Source organism: Triticum aestivum, chromosome 2D, assembly GCF_018294505.1.
Source record: "Triticum aestivum cultivar Chinese Spring chromosome 2D, IWGSC CS RefSeq v2.1, whole genome shotgun sequence".
Classification (NCBI taxonomy): domain Eukaryota; kingdom Viridiplantae; phylum Streptophyta; class Magnoliopsida; order Poales; family Poaceae; genus Triticum; species Triticum aestivum.
Window position 1 is genome coordinate 65,083,662 of NC_057799.1, and position 14,835 is coordinate 65,098,496.

At 47.7% G+C, this 14,835-nt stretch overlaps 2 protein-coding genes across 3 annotated transcripts; one reads left to right on the plus strand and one right to left on the minus strand.

Moving 5' to 3' along the window:
• Window positions 1-3,847: 3,847 nt before the first annotated feature.
• Window positions 3,848-7,530, plus strand: LOC123051604 (probable E3 ubiquitin-protein ligase BAH1-like 1). 2 transcript variants are annotated; one of them, XM_044474538.1, is made up of 7 exons: window positions 3,848-4,508; window positions 5,758-6,002; window positions 6,238-6,264; window positions 6,422-6,673; window positions 6,811-6,948; window positions 7,021-7,079; window positions 7,193-7,530. In XM_044474538.1, the coding sequence occupies exons 1-7, from the start codon at window positions 4,310-4,312 to the stop codon at window positions 7,296-7,298; spliced, it is 1,026 nt and encodes a 341-aa protein (XP_044330473.1). In that variant the 5' UTR covers window positions 3,848-4,309; the 3' UTR covers window positions 7,299-7,530. The 2 variants fall into 2 exon arrangements, with proteins under 2 accessions (XP_044330473.1, XP_044330474.1); XM_044474539.1 differs by lacking the exon at window positions 6,238-6,264 and having other exon boundaries at window positions 3,859-4,508.
• A 1,715-nt stretch (window positions 7,531-9,245) lies between these two features.
• Window positions 9,246-14,368, minus strand: LOC123051603 (putative ubiquitin-like-specific protease 1B). The gene is made up of 9 exons (XM_044474537.1): window positions 13,632-14,368; window positions 13,191-13,270; window positions 13,002-13,095; window positions 12,770-12,868; window positions 11,307-11,399; window positions 11,093-11,212; window positions 10,437-10,537; window positions 10,138-10,210; window positions 9,246-9,893 (listed from the first exon to the last, which is right to left on the minus strand). The coding sequence occupies exons 1-9, from the start codon at window positions 14,154-14,156 to the stop codon at window positions 9,831-9,833; spliced, it is 1,248 nt and encodes a 415-aa protein (XP_044330472.1). The 5' UTR covers window positions 14,157-14,368; the 3' UTR covers window positions 9,246-9,830.
• Window positions 14,369-14,835: the final 467 nt, after the last annotated feature.

A 14,835-nucleotide genomic window follows, 5' to 3' on the forward strand; every position in this document is an offset into this window, starting at 1 on the left:
TAGTAGGATTCCACCTCCCATATGGAATAGGAAAAGAGGAAGGGAAAAAGAGAAGGAAGGAAGGGGGCGCCCCCTTCCCTAGTCCAATTCGGACCAGACCAAGGGGAGGGGTGCGGCCACCCTTGGAGGCCCTTTTCCTTCTTTCCCGTATGGCCCAATAAGGCCCAATACGTATTCCCGTAACTCTCCGGTACTCCGAAAAATACCCGAATCACTCGGAACCTTTCCGAAGTCCGAATATAGTCGTCCAATATATCGATCTTTACGTCTCGACCATTTCGAGACTCCTCGTCATATCCCCGATCTCATCCGGGACTCCGAACTCCTTCGGTACATCAAAACTCAATAAAACTGTCATCGTAACGTTAAGCGTGCGGACCCTACGGGTTCGAGAACTATGTAGACATGACCGAGACACGTCTCCGGTCAATAACCAATAGCGGGACCTGGATGCCCATATTGGCTCCCACATATTCTACGAAGATCTTTATCGGTCAGACCGCATAACAACATACGTTGTTCCCTTTGTCACCGGTATGTTACTTGCCCGAGATTTGATCGTCGGTATCTCGATACCTAGTTCAATCTCGTTACCGGCAAGTCTCTTTACTCGTTCCGTAACACATCATCCCGCAACTAACTCATTAGTCACAATGCTTGCAAGGCTTATAGTGATGTGCATTACCGAGTGGGCCCAGAGATACCTCTCCGACAATTGGAGTGACAAATCCTAATCTCGAAATACGCCAACCCAACAAGTACCTTTGGAGACACCTGTAGAGCACCTTTATAATCACCCATTTACGTTGTGACGTTTGGTAGCACACAAAGTGTTCCTCCGGTAAACGGGAGTTGCATAATCTCATAGTCATAGGAACATGTATAAGTCATGAAGAAAGCAATAGCAACATACTAAACGATCGAGTGCTAAGCTAACGGAATGGGTCAAGTCAATCACGTCATTCTCCTAATGAGGTGATCTCGTTAATCAAATGACAACTTATGTCTATGGCTAGGAAACATAACCATCTTTGATTAACGAGCTAGTCAAGTAGAGGCATACTAGTGACACTCTGTTTGTCTATGTATACACACATGTATTATGTTTCCGGTTAATACAATTCTAGCATGAATAATAAACATTTATCATGATATAAGGAAATAAATAACAACTTTATTATTGCCTCTAGGGCATATTTCCTTCAGCGTGCGCCGTCGGTTTCGGGTCAGATCCTTCTAGATCCGATGCCCGAACGCCGTCGGCCAGCGCAGGATGGTGGCTTTCGTCGCTCACCGGGTCGGGTCTTCATTGATCCAGCGCCTGGATGGATCTACGCCGGAAGCGTTGAGCCTTATGGTGCTTCCCTCTCTGGAGTTTTCGTGTCTTGGCTTCTGCCAAATCCAGAGCAGATGGAGATTGGTGGTACAGGATGAGGACCGGAGGTTGCGACGTCGTTACCCTTCTTGAAGGCGAAGCCGAGGTCCCTCCTATCCACCTCCGACCCCTTCCCGAACGGAAGTCCAAAATCCGTCTTGGATTGGACGGTGGCGGCGCCCTACCCGTCGTAACCTTCATGGAGGCGCCGTCTTGGGAGGCTTGGGTGTTCGCGGGAGAGTTGCTATGGGTGAAGGGCTCCGCGTGTCAGCTCCAGCAGCGGCAATGGTGTGGAGGTTGGCAGGAGGAGCGGCGTTCTAACCGCGTCAGATGCGTCTGGTAAGAGATGTCAAGTCATGCCTGGCCGACAGGTGCTACGCTGTGTCATGCCTAGTCGGCAGGTGCTATGCACGACAGATCTTCCAGAGTGTCCGCGTCGGGATGGACGAGTGCAGGGCGGTGGAGTCGTTGGGCGTCGTGGTGGCGTCAACGGACGGCTGGACTGACAAGAATGATGTGAATCTCTCTCCTGAAGATGAGACAGCGGTTCGATGAAGATGACGGCGTCTAAAACGTGTGCATGTTGTGTACGCTTTAGGTCTGCTGCACCGGTTGTTTGTTCCGATACGTTAGATGGATGGATCGGCGACAGCATCGGCCATAGATATGAGGAGTGAGAGCACTCCACATTATCAATTTTATAGGTGTGAGTGATGGCTTCGGATGGCTTGATGCATACCCTCGTGGAATAATTAACAAAGATGGCTGCATGCAAAGGCGGAGGGTTTAACCTCCTTTTCAAAAAAGTAGGTCTTGACTCGATCCACACCTCCTTTTATCGTGGATGCCGGTCTTTGGCCTTCTGGCATCGGCCAGGGCCAGAGTCGACGATGACAAAAGGTTTCGATCGACTTTGTTAGCCAGGGGCAAACTTTATTGAATCAGCTCCATCTTTCGTGGTCGATACGCCTCGAACCATGCATTATTTAATTATAATTAACCGTGCTCGTCAACTCGCGCCGTTGTTTGAATTCCTTTATCAATATACGTGCACCTAATTAGCATCATTCCATGGACTAGGCAGCTGGATTAGCCGCCTATGACAGTGGTAGTTCGTTGCCTTGAGCCCTTAACCACACGACGAACACGCAAATTCACTTGAATTTTGCCGCAAAAGGTGGCAAGATACATGCATCTCCACGGCACCCTAGACGTGCCATACCTTTGCATTTACACGAGAAGAACCCAAGTCCTTATCGTGCTAGCTGTAGACTTGCAATAGTATCTTTAAAGAAAAATTATAATCTGCAACTAGTTGCATGCTTATGTGGCAGTTTTAAGTTTTCAAAATATGCATGTGAAAACGTTTCTGGACATGGGCTACATTCTGTTTGCGTGACTACGAAGTCCTGTTGCACAACTACCGAACTACGACCATTTGATTTTCACTCGGTTTTCCCTAACTAGTACGTTTTCTGGTCTGGTTTTTTTTATAGACTGGTTGTCCATCTCTCTACTTCTTAATGAAGTGCAGACACCCCTGCCCTTGAGGCAAGGTTCTTTAAACAAAATTATAACAATGCCCGTACATTGCAATGGGATATAAATCTTCTAGCACGTTGGCTTGTGATTTACCTGTCTATAACAAGATTGTGTAAATGAATGACCATCAAATTCTACCTATGAATTACTCCCTCCGTCCCATAATGTAAGACGTTTTTTCACGCTACACGAGTACCTCATATTTTGATCCGTAGTTTGATAAGTAAATTAAAGTGAAATTGATTCAGAAGATAAATAAATTAAATTAAATTATGGGAATAAAGATGAAATGGAAACCTTACGTTCTTTTCGAGTAGTGGAGATATAGAAGATAGAGATACAGTCATCTATGGCCCGCGGAGAAATGATAAGCCCTTTGCCGCTTGTGTTTGCACGCATGCGCCGATCGTGTCGTGCAAATGATGGAACTGGAAACAGAAGAAGGTGGTGCGGTAGTGCTACAAAAGGGAAGGAAGTAGTACTAGACAAACACAACACTTTTGCATGGAGTGGAGGCAGTTATCCGGTTAGGCGTTGGATCAATCAGCACGTAACATCAGGGCGTATCGTCTTCTCGATGGATGCAGACGTGCAGTGGTTCCGTGGGCTACCCGACCCAGGTTTATGTTTGAGCCCTGCGCTGTGTGCTGCACAGCACAGCACAGGATTGGATTGCAACCGGTGAACCGGACACGGGGTAAACTCCATTCCGGCGAAGCTGACCGGCGGGGGCAGCCAGGCAGCGCCGCCGCCGCCGGCGGCCCTCCGTCACGCACTGGGGGAGGGAATGGGAGATCGTGCAGGCCCCGCCCTATCCTGATTCTCGTTAGCGACCGGCACACGCATCGCAAAACAGGGGAAACGACACGAAGCAAGCGAGCCGGGCACCGTGACCGTGACCGCGACCGCGCGAAACGGCCCCGTCGTCGTCTCGTCGCGAATCCCATCCCATCCCTCGCTCCCTTTCCCCTCCCCGACCCGGCCGTCGCCTCGACCGGCCAGGCCATATATACCGCCCGCTGCCGTCGGAACAAGCCTCTGTTTCCTCTCTGCTCCTAAACGCGTCCGTCGTCCTCAAGCTTTTTTCCTCCCACCTCCCTCTTCACGTGAACCGCTCCACGCTCGCACCATCTTCGCCTCCGCCCGCCCGCCCGTCCGTGAGCCGCGCCGGCGCGTGACTCCCTTCATCCTCCGCCACCGCCTGCCTCTTTCTCGTGCTTGATCCACCATCCAGCGCAACAGCAATAATCCCCGTCTCCGCGCCGCTAGCCCACCATTTCTTCCGCGGCCAGCCGAAATTCGGAATCGTTCCTTGTTATTTTGGTGCTTTGGCGCCTTTGTTTGGCGCTTCGATCGAGCGGCGGAATCAGTCGGCCGGGCGGGCGGGCGGCCATGAAGTTCACCAAGAGGTACGAGACGTACATGCGGGGGATCAGGACGGCGGAGCAGGAGCTCCCCGCCGTGGGCCTCAAGCGCCTCAAGAAGATGCTCAAGAAATGCCGCTCCCACCGCAGCCCGCACCACAAAACCACGTCCTCCTCCTCCGACGCCGAGGCCGACGGCAGCCGCCGGTGCCCCGGCCATTGCTCCGGTAAGACACCATGACCATTTATCAAAATCCTGGTGCTAATTTTGGCCTGCGCTCTAGAGCCTCGCGTGCTACTCTCTGCAATCATTCCCGGTGTGCAGATTGATGTTGACCCGCACCTCGGAGCCGCTCGTATTAGCTGGAATCTTTTCCCGGTGCTTTTCTTCTTCTTCTTCTTCTTCTTCTTTCTTCTTTCTGAATAGGTCCGTAGCGGATTCCTCCTGTGGCAAAATGACAAACCTAGAAGATGACCAGCACCGGTCGCTGTCACCGCCAAACTGCCAATATTTTTGGCATTTCAGTTGCTTCACGCTGCGATCAGCTTGACGAATTCTGCATGGAACCTGCACGGTTGTACCTACACCCTGGCTTTGGTATTCTTTCCACAAGGCGGTCCTCGCTGGGGAAGAGAAAACCACATGCACATTTTACCACGTCCGCCTATTTCATCTTACTACCAGCTTGTTGAGATTTTTTTCGCCTCACTTAGCTTCTCACCAATTGTTATGGGTAGAGAACAAATGTGGGGATTCATGATTTGCTCCGCAACCCAGGATCCCTTAGATTCTTTTCTTTTTAAAATACATTTCCTCACCAGCTGGTTCAAAATTCATGTAACCTTGCTGTAGCAAAAAAGAAAGAAAAAAATAGGTGTTGTAACCATGAAGAAATTAAGACTCAGCCATCATGTGGTTGACACAGCTGTTGGCTGTATGCTTGCATGTTCTACCATCAGTTGCAGAAGCAAGAGATAAACCAGAGACCAGCACAGCTTGTAGGCGCCACTACGCTACCAGTACGAGGCCAAGAGAGCCAACATCCACTCCTGGGGATGGCTTCAGGCACTAAACTTTACTGTGGGCACGTCTAGCAAATTAAAAATGCTAATGTTTATAGGTCAAAGTGCCGAACGCGATGACAACTATTAGTAAATTCGCTTGCAAAATTCTAGTATAACCTAAGACAACCAACCAGTATAGAGTCAACCGTGCTGTGCTCATAGGTCCAGCAAGGAGCATACTGTGATTGGCGCATCTGTTCCTCTGACCCCGACTTCGCAATTTCTAATAATCATCAAGTTGCCTACCCTGATTTTCCAGCTTCTCCTCTTGTAAAAACTGCAAAGTGCCGACAACAAAGAATATTTCATGCATGGTTCCAACTGGCATTGTGAATATTCAAGTTCAAGTGGCCATTCATGTACTACCTTTCATGGTTGGTTAGTTGACAAACTGTTAAAAACAATATGCAGTGTGTGATGGCAGTTTCTTCCCGTCCCTTCTCGACGAGATGTCAGCCGTCGTTGGCTGCTTCAACGAGAAGGCCAAGAAGCTCCTTGAACTGCACTTGGCGTCGGGGTTCAAGAAATATGTCATGTGGTTCAGCAACAGGTGTCACAGGAACCATGGGCAGTTAATACAGCAAGGCAAAGACTTGGTCACGTATGCGATTATAAACGCCGTGGCGATGAGGAAGATCCTGAAGAAGTATGACAAGGTATGGCCTTTATCCTGCCTTCTCTTTAAAAGTGAAAAACACTAACATTTACTCCCTCCGTTCTAAAATAGATGACCCAACTTTGTACAAAGTTGAGTCGTCTATTTTGAAACGGAGGGAGTAGGTTCTTGGTATAATATTCCTGCATTAGACAGGAAAAGCATGCTGGTTTCATGCATTTTAGGGTTCAACAAGTGAAATCATTTGAGTCCTAGTTATATGATAATGCGTACAGGAATCACACGGACCATACTCAAGGAAGGTGTGTTTGAACTGCATTATCATAGTTCTAGTCATCAGTTCTTTAACCAGAAATGGGAGTAAAGCTATCGAGTCCTTAGCTCTCTTTAAATTTCAGATAATAACAGTTGGATATCAGCAAGTGATTAAAAGAATGACCGAAAGCGTCTACTTTGCAGATACATTATTCGAAGCAAGGGCAGGAGTTCAAAGCGCAAGCCCAGAGCCTGCACATTGAGATACTTCAGTCCCCATGGCTGTCTGAGCTAATGGCTTTCTACATGAACCTGAGAAGAAGCAAGAAGAACGAGACTGCGATGGAGCTCTTTGGTGACTGCTCGCTCACATTTGATGACGACCAGCCAACGCTCTCATGCAACCTCTTTGATTCTATGCGAGTTGACATTAGCTTGACATGTTCAGTTTGCTTGGTGAGTTTGCAGTTCTGACATCTAGGCCAAGATCTATTTAGTATCGAGAATGTTCTTCCTCGACGCACCAACATACACTAGTTATACTACAGTCGTAATAACTTTACCTCAATCTTTGCGTAACTTGTTTTGTGCAGGACACGATGTTTGATCCAGTCTCTCTTTCCTGTGGCCACATATTTTGCTACTTGTGCTGCTGCTCTGCTGCATCGGTGACGATTGTCGATGGGTTGAAGTCCGCAGATCACAGATCAAAGTGCCCTTTGTGCCGACAGGTATAAATATTCAGTTTCATCGAACAGATGTCTGTGAATGCCCAGCCGACTGACCTAATTTCCCCAATTCAGGCTGGGGTCTTTCCTAATGCTGTGCACTTGGACGAGCTGAACATGCTACTAAGCTATAGGTAAGTGAACACCCTAACGGGTTTTCAGTGAGCAGAGATGTGACAGATAAAAGAACATGTTTCTGTCTCTCGCGGTTTAGTTTATCAGTGTTGAATTGTTGAACTATCCACAGTTGTCCGGAGTACTGGGAGAAGAGAATGCAGATGGAACGAGTTGAGCGTGTTCGTCTGGCTAAGGAGCACTGGGAGTCCCAGTGCAGAGCATTCTTGGGCGTCTGATGGAACATGTAGACTTCGTACAAAAATGGGATTTCCCATTGCTGTTGGTTAGATCTTGATTTGGCATGACTGTAATATATTTGTATCTATCCTGCTGAATGAATTGGTCTGTAATTGGGAGGTCACTTGTGCGCCTAGATGTAAAAAGGGGTAAACTTGTAGTGATTATCTGAATGTAAAATTGCAAGTATGTTTATAATTAATCCGGACTGTTTGGATTTGGGATTTTTCAGCAACGGTTCGGGCCTGTTTGGGTTTGGGTTCTGACTTGGTTAAATGTGAATCCATACTCGCTGAAGGTTTATGTAAGGTATTTTGGTTTGTGCTCAGAGAAATTCAAAAACTAGGGCCATTGCTCTCGACCCCGCCCCCGCGTCGCCCTCCCCCTCCCTGGCGACACGGGGGAAACCGCACCCACCGCCGCCGGTCAAACCCCCCTCCGCCTGCCCCTGCCGCGCCGCCGCCGGAGGGCCGGCCGGCGAAGCCGCGCCCCGGGATGGCGGCGGCGGGGCGAATCCGTTCCTCCCCCAACCTCCCCCCCGTTCCCCGCCCCCAGATCTGCCCCGCTGCAGGACGCCACCTCCCCGCCCAGATCCACCGCCGCTGCGCCGCCGCCGGGGGGGCCGGCCAGCTTGGTCGCGCCGCGCCTCGGGAGGACGGCGGCGGGACGGATCCGCCCCTGCGCGCGCATCCCCCTCCCCCCAGTGCCCCGCGTGGCACCCCCCTCCCAGCTGCTGCGCTCTGCCTGTCCAGCGATGGCCGTTGTGTGCTAGCCTTGGCCACAGGGCGCCGTCCCCAGCAGTTCTCCCTCCCCCTCCGTGCGTGGCCCAGCCCTGCTGGTGGTGCTGCCCTTGGATTGGGCGCGGGATCTGCGGCCGGTCGCATGGGTGTCCGCGGCATACCTTCCTGCTGGCGGGCCCCTCGCCGCCGGTGGCTCATCCTCTCCCTCGAGCCGCGGAGACGGCTTTCGCGGTGGCGGCGAGTATACAGTGCTAGTGGTGGTCTTGAAGCCCTCAAGGCGGGTTCTTGCTGGCGCTGCTCCGGCCCTGACGACCTTGGACCCACGTCCCTTCCGGTGTCCATGGCTGCCGGCGTCCTCTGCCGGGCGGCTCCGGCCTCGGCGACCCAGCAGCTACGTTCCTTCCAGCTTGCCTGGTCCCCCGATGTCCCGACGACTATGGCCACGGTAGCCAGGATCTGCGTCCCTCCAGTCCTTGCTTGCCGGCGTTGCCAATCGCCGTCGCCCCACCGCCTTATGGCTTGCTTCGCGCCCGCCCTACCTTGTATGCTTCAAAGCCCCCGCTTTTGCCAGATCCAATGTTCGTAGGTTCGGAGGCGGTGCCACCCTTCGACGGCAGTTGCAGCCCCGCCAACCCCCTTCCGACATGGTGACTCCGACCGGCGTTGGCGTCCTCATCTTCGTTTCCAGACATGGTGGCTATGGGATTGCTCAGCCTCAGGCCTGGGAGAAATCCCTGCTCGGCTTGCCGATGCTGGCAGCGGCGGCGTCTGCGGACGTCGTTTTCCTTTCTGGAGGCGTTGTCAAGGCCCTCGGCTGCGCCCCTCTTCGAGCTCAGGGGGGACCCTAGGTCCGATTCCTCCGGATCGGATGGCGACGGCGTCTCGACGTCGTCCTCCTTCTTGAAGGCGCCATCTTGCTCGCTCGCGGTGTCCCCGGTTTTGGTTCCCGAGATGTTGATGGTCGAGTTGGTTCGGCGTTGCCACTCTTGGTTCGGGTTTGGTAGGTTTAGCTGTGATGTATCCTCTCTTCGGGTCGAGCATCCCTTTTCTTTCTGCTCCGGTCACCATGTTCACGCCTGCCTGCGTTCGTGCCATGTGTTGTACTCCTATCTGTACTCATTCTATTTTCTTCTATCAATGCAATGATACGCAAGCTTTGCGTATTCGAGAAAAAATTCAAAAACTAGCATCACACAAAAAAAAAAAGGAATCCAGAAACTAGGGTTAAGTTACTCGTAACATTAGGATCAAATTCCTTACAACGACAACATTTGTCACTCCATTGAAACTTTTGACTGATATTGAGATGCGTGATGTTCTTTTTCTCTATAGAAAACCATTTGTGGATGTTGGAAATTTGCAATAACGATCAAGATAAACGTTGTGATCACAGAACCTCACTGCCTGATTAAGTTTCCACAGCAGTACATGCAATGTCAAGTTAATAGTAGAATAAGAGGTACAAGGTCAACCTCTCTTTAGTTCCAAATTGCAATTATTGCTACTACATGCTATCGGGGTGAGCAGAGCACTCTACCACTAAACTTGTCTTACTGTCTTCCCTATATATCTCTTTTCCAACCCTCTATTCTATCAAAATCAGATCCTAGATGAATATAAGAATTAAAGATCTTACAAAACTGTGGTGGCATGGTGATTAGTCCTAGAGCTTATAATCACCAGAACTCTAGTTGTTGACAGCCGAGAAATACTTCCTCGCATCTTGGCAAGCGGAATGCAAGAAGAATACCTTCGGAAAATGTCCGAATGTTGGTCATAAACGGGACATTCTTAATCAGCTCTTAATCTCAGGATCTCCTTTGCTGTCCGCATCCTAAAATATTCCATATGTTCCTGCAACGAGTAATTGATTTTACCAAATTAAACTACATAATACCAGGTAAACACATATCCCACGGTATATGTGTGTGCAAGAGAGATTAAGCCTCATGTCTTCAATTTGAACTTGATTTTGCACAAGCCCTTTTGGCAGCCTATCCTGATAATCCTCGAGCTCACAAAAACTCAAGGACCTCAACAGAACCCTAATCAAGCATATTTACGAAGTTGACAGTCAGAAGATGTCTATTATACACACCTGACTAAAAGATAGTATGAGACCTCTGCTGTAGAAATCGATGAACTTGAGCATAAACATACCACAATCCCATCTGTCAAAAAAGAAGTTCCACATCAAACAAATCCGTGTGTACTTATTGTTATAAAGAATACAAAACAGATTTTTCAGGTAAACAATAATTGCTGCTGAAAATGCAGTAAAGCACTGAGTGGTGATAATTGACACTTCATATGAGTTGTTTGGGGCAACCAAACTGAACTGTTATTCCTTAAGTCACAGCTGAATTTAGGCCTACAAGCAGTGGAAAGAAAGTGTACCCATTATGTTGCAAAGGAATATGAACAGATACTACCCGCCAAGAACTTGTGTCTATCTCTATGTTATTCTTGTCCTTCAATTCATCCATAATATATCTAGCCTGACAGAAACAGGAAAACATAAATCCAGTTTAACAAATATAGAAATGATTAGCAAAACAAACTACAACTGAAACCAATGGATATATATTTTAAATTTCCAAATAATAATGTTAATTTGCTGCTTGGTAAATTAAACATGCAAACATCTTAAATAATGAAAGATAAAAGAGAACTCTGAAGTACATAGGTCTATATGATAAAATAATATCATGAAAAACATGTAAACATTTTCCTTATATATATCATAGAGAATTGATCACACACATAGATCAGTCATAATGTGAATGACACGGATAGATCAGTCCTAAAATAATAGTCCGCTTTTTACTACTACTGTGAACTAGCTGTGTCATCCACACAGAGAAACCAAAACATGCGTACCACAGAATGATTTCAGACAATCACCTCAAAGCTTATACATAATCATTGGATTGTTAAGGAACCATTTTTTCAAAACTCATGAGAGAAGTAATTGGAGATTATCAATGGTACTTTATTCGTAGACATCAGTTAAGCAGATAGTATTTTATTTCGAAGACATCAGTTAAGTCTACCAGTATCCTCAGTACGCCACTGTCCTTGCCACCAAGAGAATCAAGATAATGAAAAGTTTCTTCCTTCATGTCAATAATTGCCAAGCACCAATGTACATCTCTGTGTACTGGAATAAATATCTGAAACCAAATTCTAACGGTAAGCGTAACATGAGAAATGAACATGTAAAAAAAAAGGCTAGTAACAAGAAAAGTGGATCCAGTAGTAACTTACTTTCTCACAATCCGCAAGCCTATAACCCAACTTGTTGGGGGTTGTCCATCTTCTAACAGATTGATAGTCATAACCAGTTTTTCCACAAGCAAGCTGAACAAGAACACAGAATGTCATGAGGTGTCCACTGTTTAATACTAGCTACATGTCAAAATTTACGACAGAAAAATCTGACAAGCAAGGATATTAACACATAGTCAAATAGCAAGGGGATCTGACAATCAGAAAAATAACGCAGACTCGTGCTGGATGGGCAACATACAACAGTGATATAAGAACAACAGGCATCCATATGTATTGTACTTCAACAAAACAGTCATGAATTTTCGTAACCATAAGGCATGGGTAAACAGATCAAGTCATGTAGGTAGGGGTGGAAAACAAGCCAGGCCTGGGTAGACTAACTATCAAACTTTGTTCGGAACTGGCTCATTTTATTTAATATAATATTATTTGAAGTTTCAAAGCAATTTTAAAATTGAGCTAACAAGACGAGCCAGAGCATAGTTGAGTTTAATTCAAAATTGACTCCAGTTTTGAACAAAGTAACGTGAATAATTGAAGGAATTTCAAACCGAGTTAACAAGCCATTTAACAACACATCTCAGTTTTTAACAAAGTGATGAGAATAATCAACTCATTTTTTAAGACGAGCTCACGATCCGTTAAGGAGATCCCCCCACCCTTACATGTAGGAGATGCATATTCTTAAATTAATGGATGATGAATGATCTCATATGCTTGAAATGCCAGCTATGTTGCAGGGATACGGCTGGGAGGTGCCGCATCAGTGCAAAAAACGTGGCCAGAACGGGGATACGCATGGATACGCAGGGGATACACGTATCCCTAAGTATCACCTTTTTCCTGAATTAAAATAAAAAGGAAAAAAATGCAAAACGGCTGGGATAGATGGGATACCACAGGGGGATACGTATTGGGCTGTCACGACTTGAACCAGAGCCCATCAGGAGGCCGACGTGGGCCGCCTCACATACAATTCTGATCGCTAAAACAAACCCTCACGCACGACACTTGACATTGCAGCAACTTCTTCGGTGCTGATTTTATCATCCTCAAAAGATCTGGTTACTTCATTAACCTCAATTTTATCATCCCCAAAATATTTTCTTTTAGTGCTGATTTTTTATGCATTTGTACATATACTCGCCGTATCCCCGTAAGTCTATTTTCAGAAAATGCCGTTTTCCCGTATCGCCGTACCCGTATCCCCGTATCCGTATCCCCGTACCATGTAACATAGAATGCCAGTTTCCTGCACCAAATTTGCTGGTAGTCCCCACTATGACAAAAGTATTATCAAATTCCAGCAACCAAGGCAGAAACATAACCTGGGCAGTACTACCAGATATAAGTCATAACTGATGTAAGTAGCAGAATACAGACTGGAAGAATATTTCATCAGACAAGTACTAGAAAGCAAAGAATGTGGATCAGCTAACCTTCGTATAAAAGAATGTGTTAAAGAAGTGGCATTTTAAAAATCTTTTGGGTTCTCTTTCTGCTCTCTCCTTTAATAATTCAAGGTACAAATTGATGACCTGAAAGGAGGGAAAATAGAATACAAGATAAAGCCTCGCATCATCAAGCTAAGAAAGAATGGAACATCATTTAAACATATTCTTCAGGGTTTTTTTTCTTTGATGAAGGAGGTTCTTCCATATGAATATTTACCTCATTGTTTAACCAACCACGAGGCCTCAAACACCATAGTTTCTCTTTGGTAATCTCAATGTTTGAAGGCTTATGCAGCACTATTATTTTTTTACTGCAAACAAAAGAGGATGGTTAATGTTTAATGGTGCTAATAAAATAAAGTAGAAGTATTGAATAAAATTTACTAGACGTTGTTGCCAAGTGTACCTGTGAGCACTACCATTCAATAAGTTGTTTACTTCACTTTCTTCTTCATTTGTGAGAGGTGCAAATAATTCAGACAGATCCTGAGATAGACAAGTACAAAATATGGGAGTTATATTTTGAAGAACTGATCAAAAGAGTCACAACTAACAGGCTAATCGACAGTGCACTAATTAATCCATTTAATTAACAGAGCTAGACTTCGAAAGCAGAGTTAACCCTTTAGGAGTGAAACATCCATTCTTTGTGAGGAACCCAAAAATATCCATTCCTAAATCATACGTAGTTGCTACAGGTGAATTCGCTCAAGCTAACAAGTTCATAAACAGCCAGCTAAAGAGCTACTTCCACGAGTCATACTATCACATTAACCATTTACTATGCATATCAGCAAACTATGTAAAATTCTTCTTAAACCATGACCCATGAGATTGAGATTGCTACCTCTTTGGGACTATCGTCGGGCACCTCCTCCAGTGTGATGCTGCTCACATCGCCAATACCCCACCTGGCGGCATTGGCCTTGTCAGCTTGAACCCTATTCGCAGTGAGATCTATCACCTCCCGCAATCCCTTGTCGCGCCTCTTGCGTACCCTTGAGCCGCCTTCGCCGGTGCTCTCCCTCAGCAGCCGCGAGAGGAGGTGGCCCATGTCTATCACGGAGGCCTTCCGACGGCGGCAAGGGGCCGATGCGCCGGCCGCGAGGAGGTAGCGGAGGACGAACGGGCGGGGGGCGAGGAAGCGGCTGGGGTCAACAACGCTACTGCGGCGGTGGCGGGGACTGGGGGCGGGGCGGCGCTTGCGGCGGCGGTGGGGCGGGGCGGCGAGGGCGAAGCGGAGGGTGAAGGAGCGGAAGGCGAGGAGGTGGCTGCGGCCGCGAGGAAGGGATTCGGTGCCGTGGGCGCCGACGATGCGCCGCTTGCCGCGGCGGCGGTGGGATGCGGCGCTGGTCGCCGGCGCACGGGACATGGGATGTGCCGTTGGTGGGGGTGGCTCCGCGCGCGTGGAGCCCGAGGAATCCTAGCTAGCTAGGGCGGCGAAGGCGGACGGAGGCGGCGAGGAGTGAGGGGGGGCGGAGTTTTAGGCGGCGGACGGCGCCACCGGACGCGCTGATTTGAAATTGGGGACACGATACGGCGGCGAGATCCTCTTGCCGACGACAATCCGATGCCCCGTGGTAATTTGACGACCAAATTACCTTTGCTTAAGAAAACGGCCTAATAATCGGTGTGATGGGTTTTAGGCCGGCCAACCGTTGCTTGGAATTCTCAAATTCAAGTCAAGTTTAAAAAGATTTAAAATGATGTTCACTCATCATCATGTCCAAGTCACTCCATCTATAGCGAATAAGTGACTACATTTTTGCGGCGCTATCACATGTTCGCCGAGCAGTCTCGACTATTCACAGAGTCTAAACTCACTCCTAGGTTGGCAAAGTTTGGATGTCTAACGACGAATCAAACCCAAAAGTCGTTTCAGCGAACACCATAAACCCTAACCTAACCACCACAAGAAAAGTCCCCTTCCTCTACCATGCCCCCACATCGTCAATATGCCATACGCCTCATCGGGACCGTAATCACTATAACGAGCTCTATTTTTTCATTCTGGCACCGTGTTGCTCCCACTTGGGCAACGACTCTGCTCT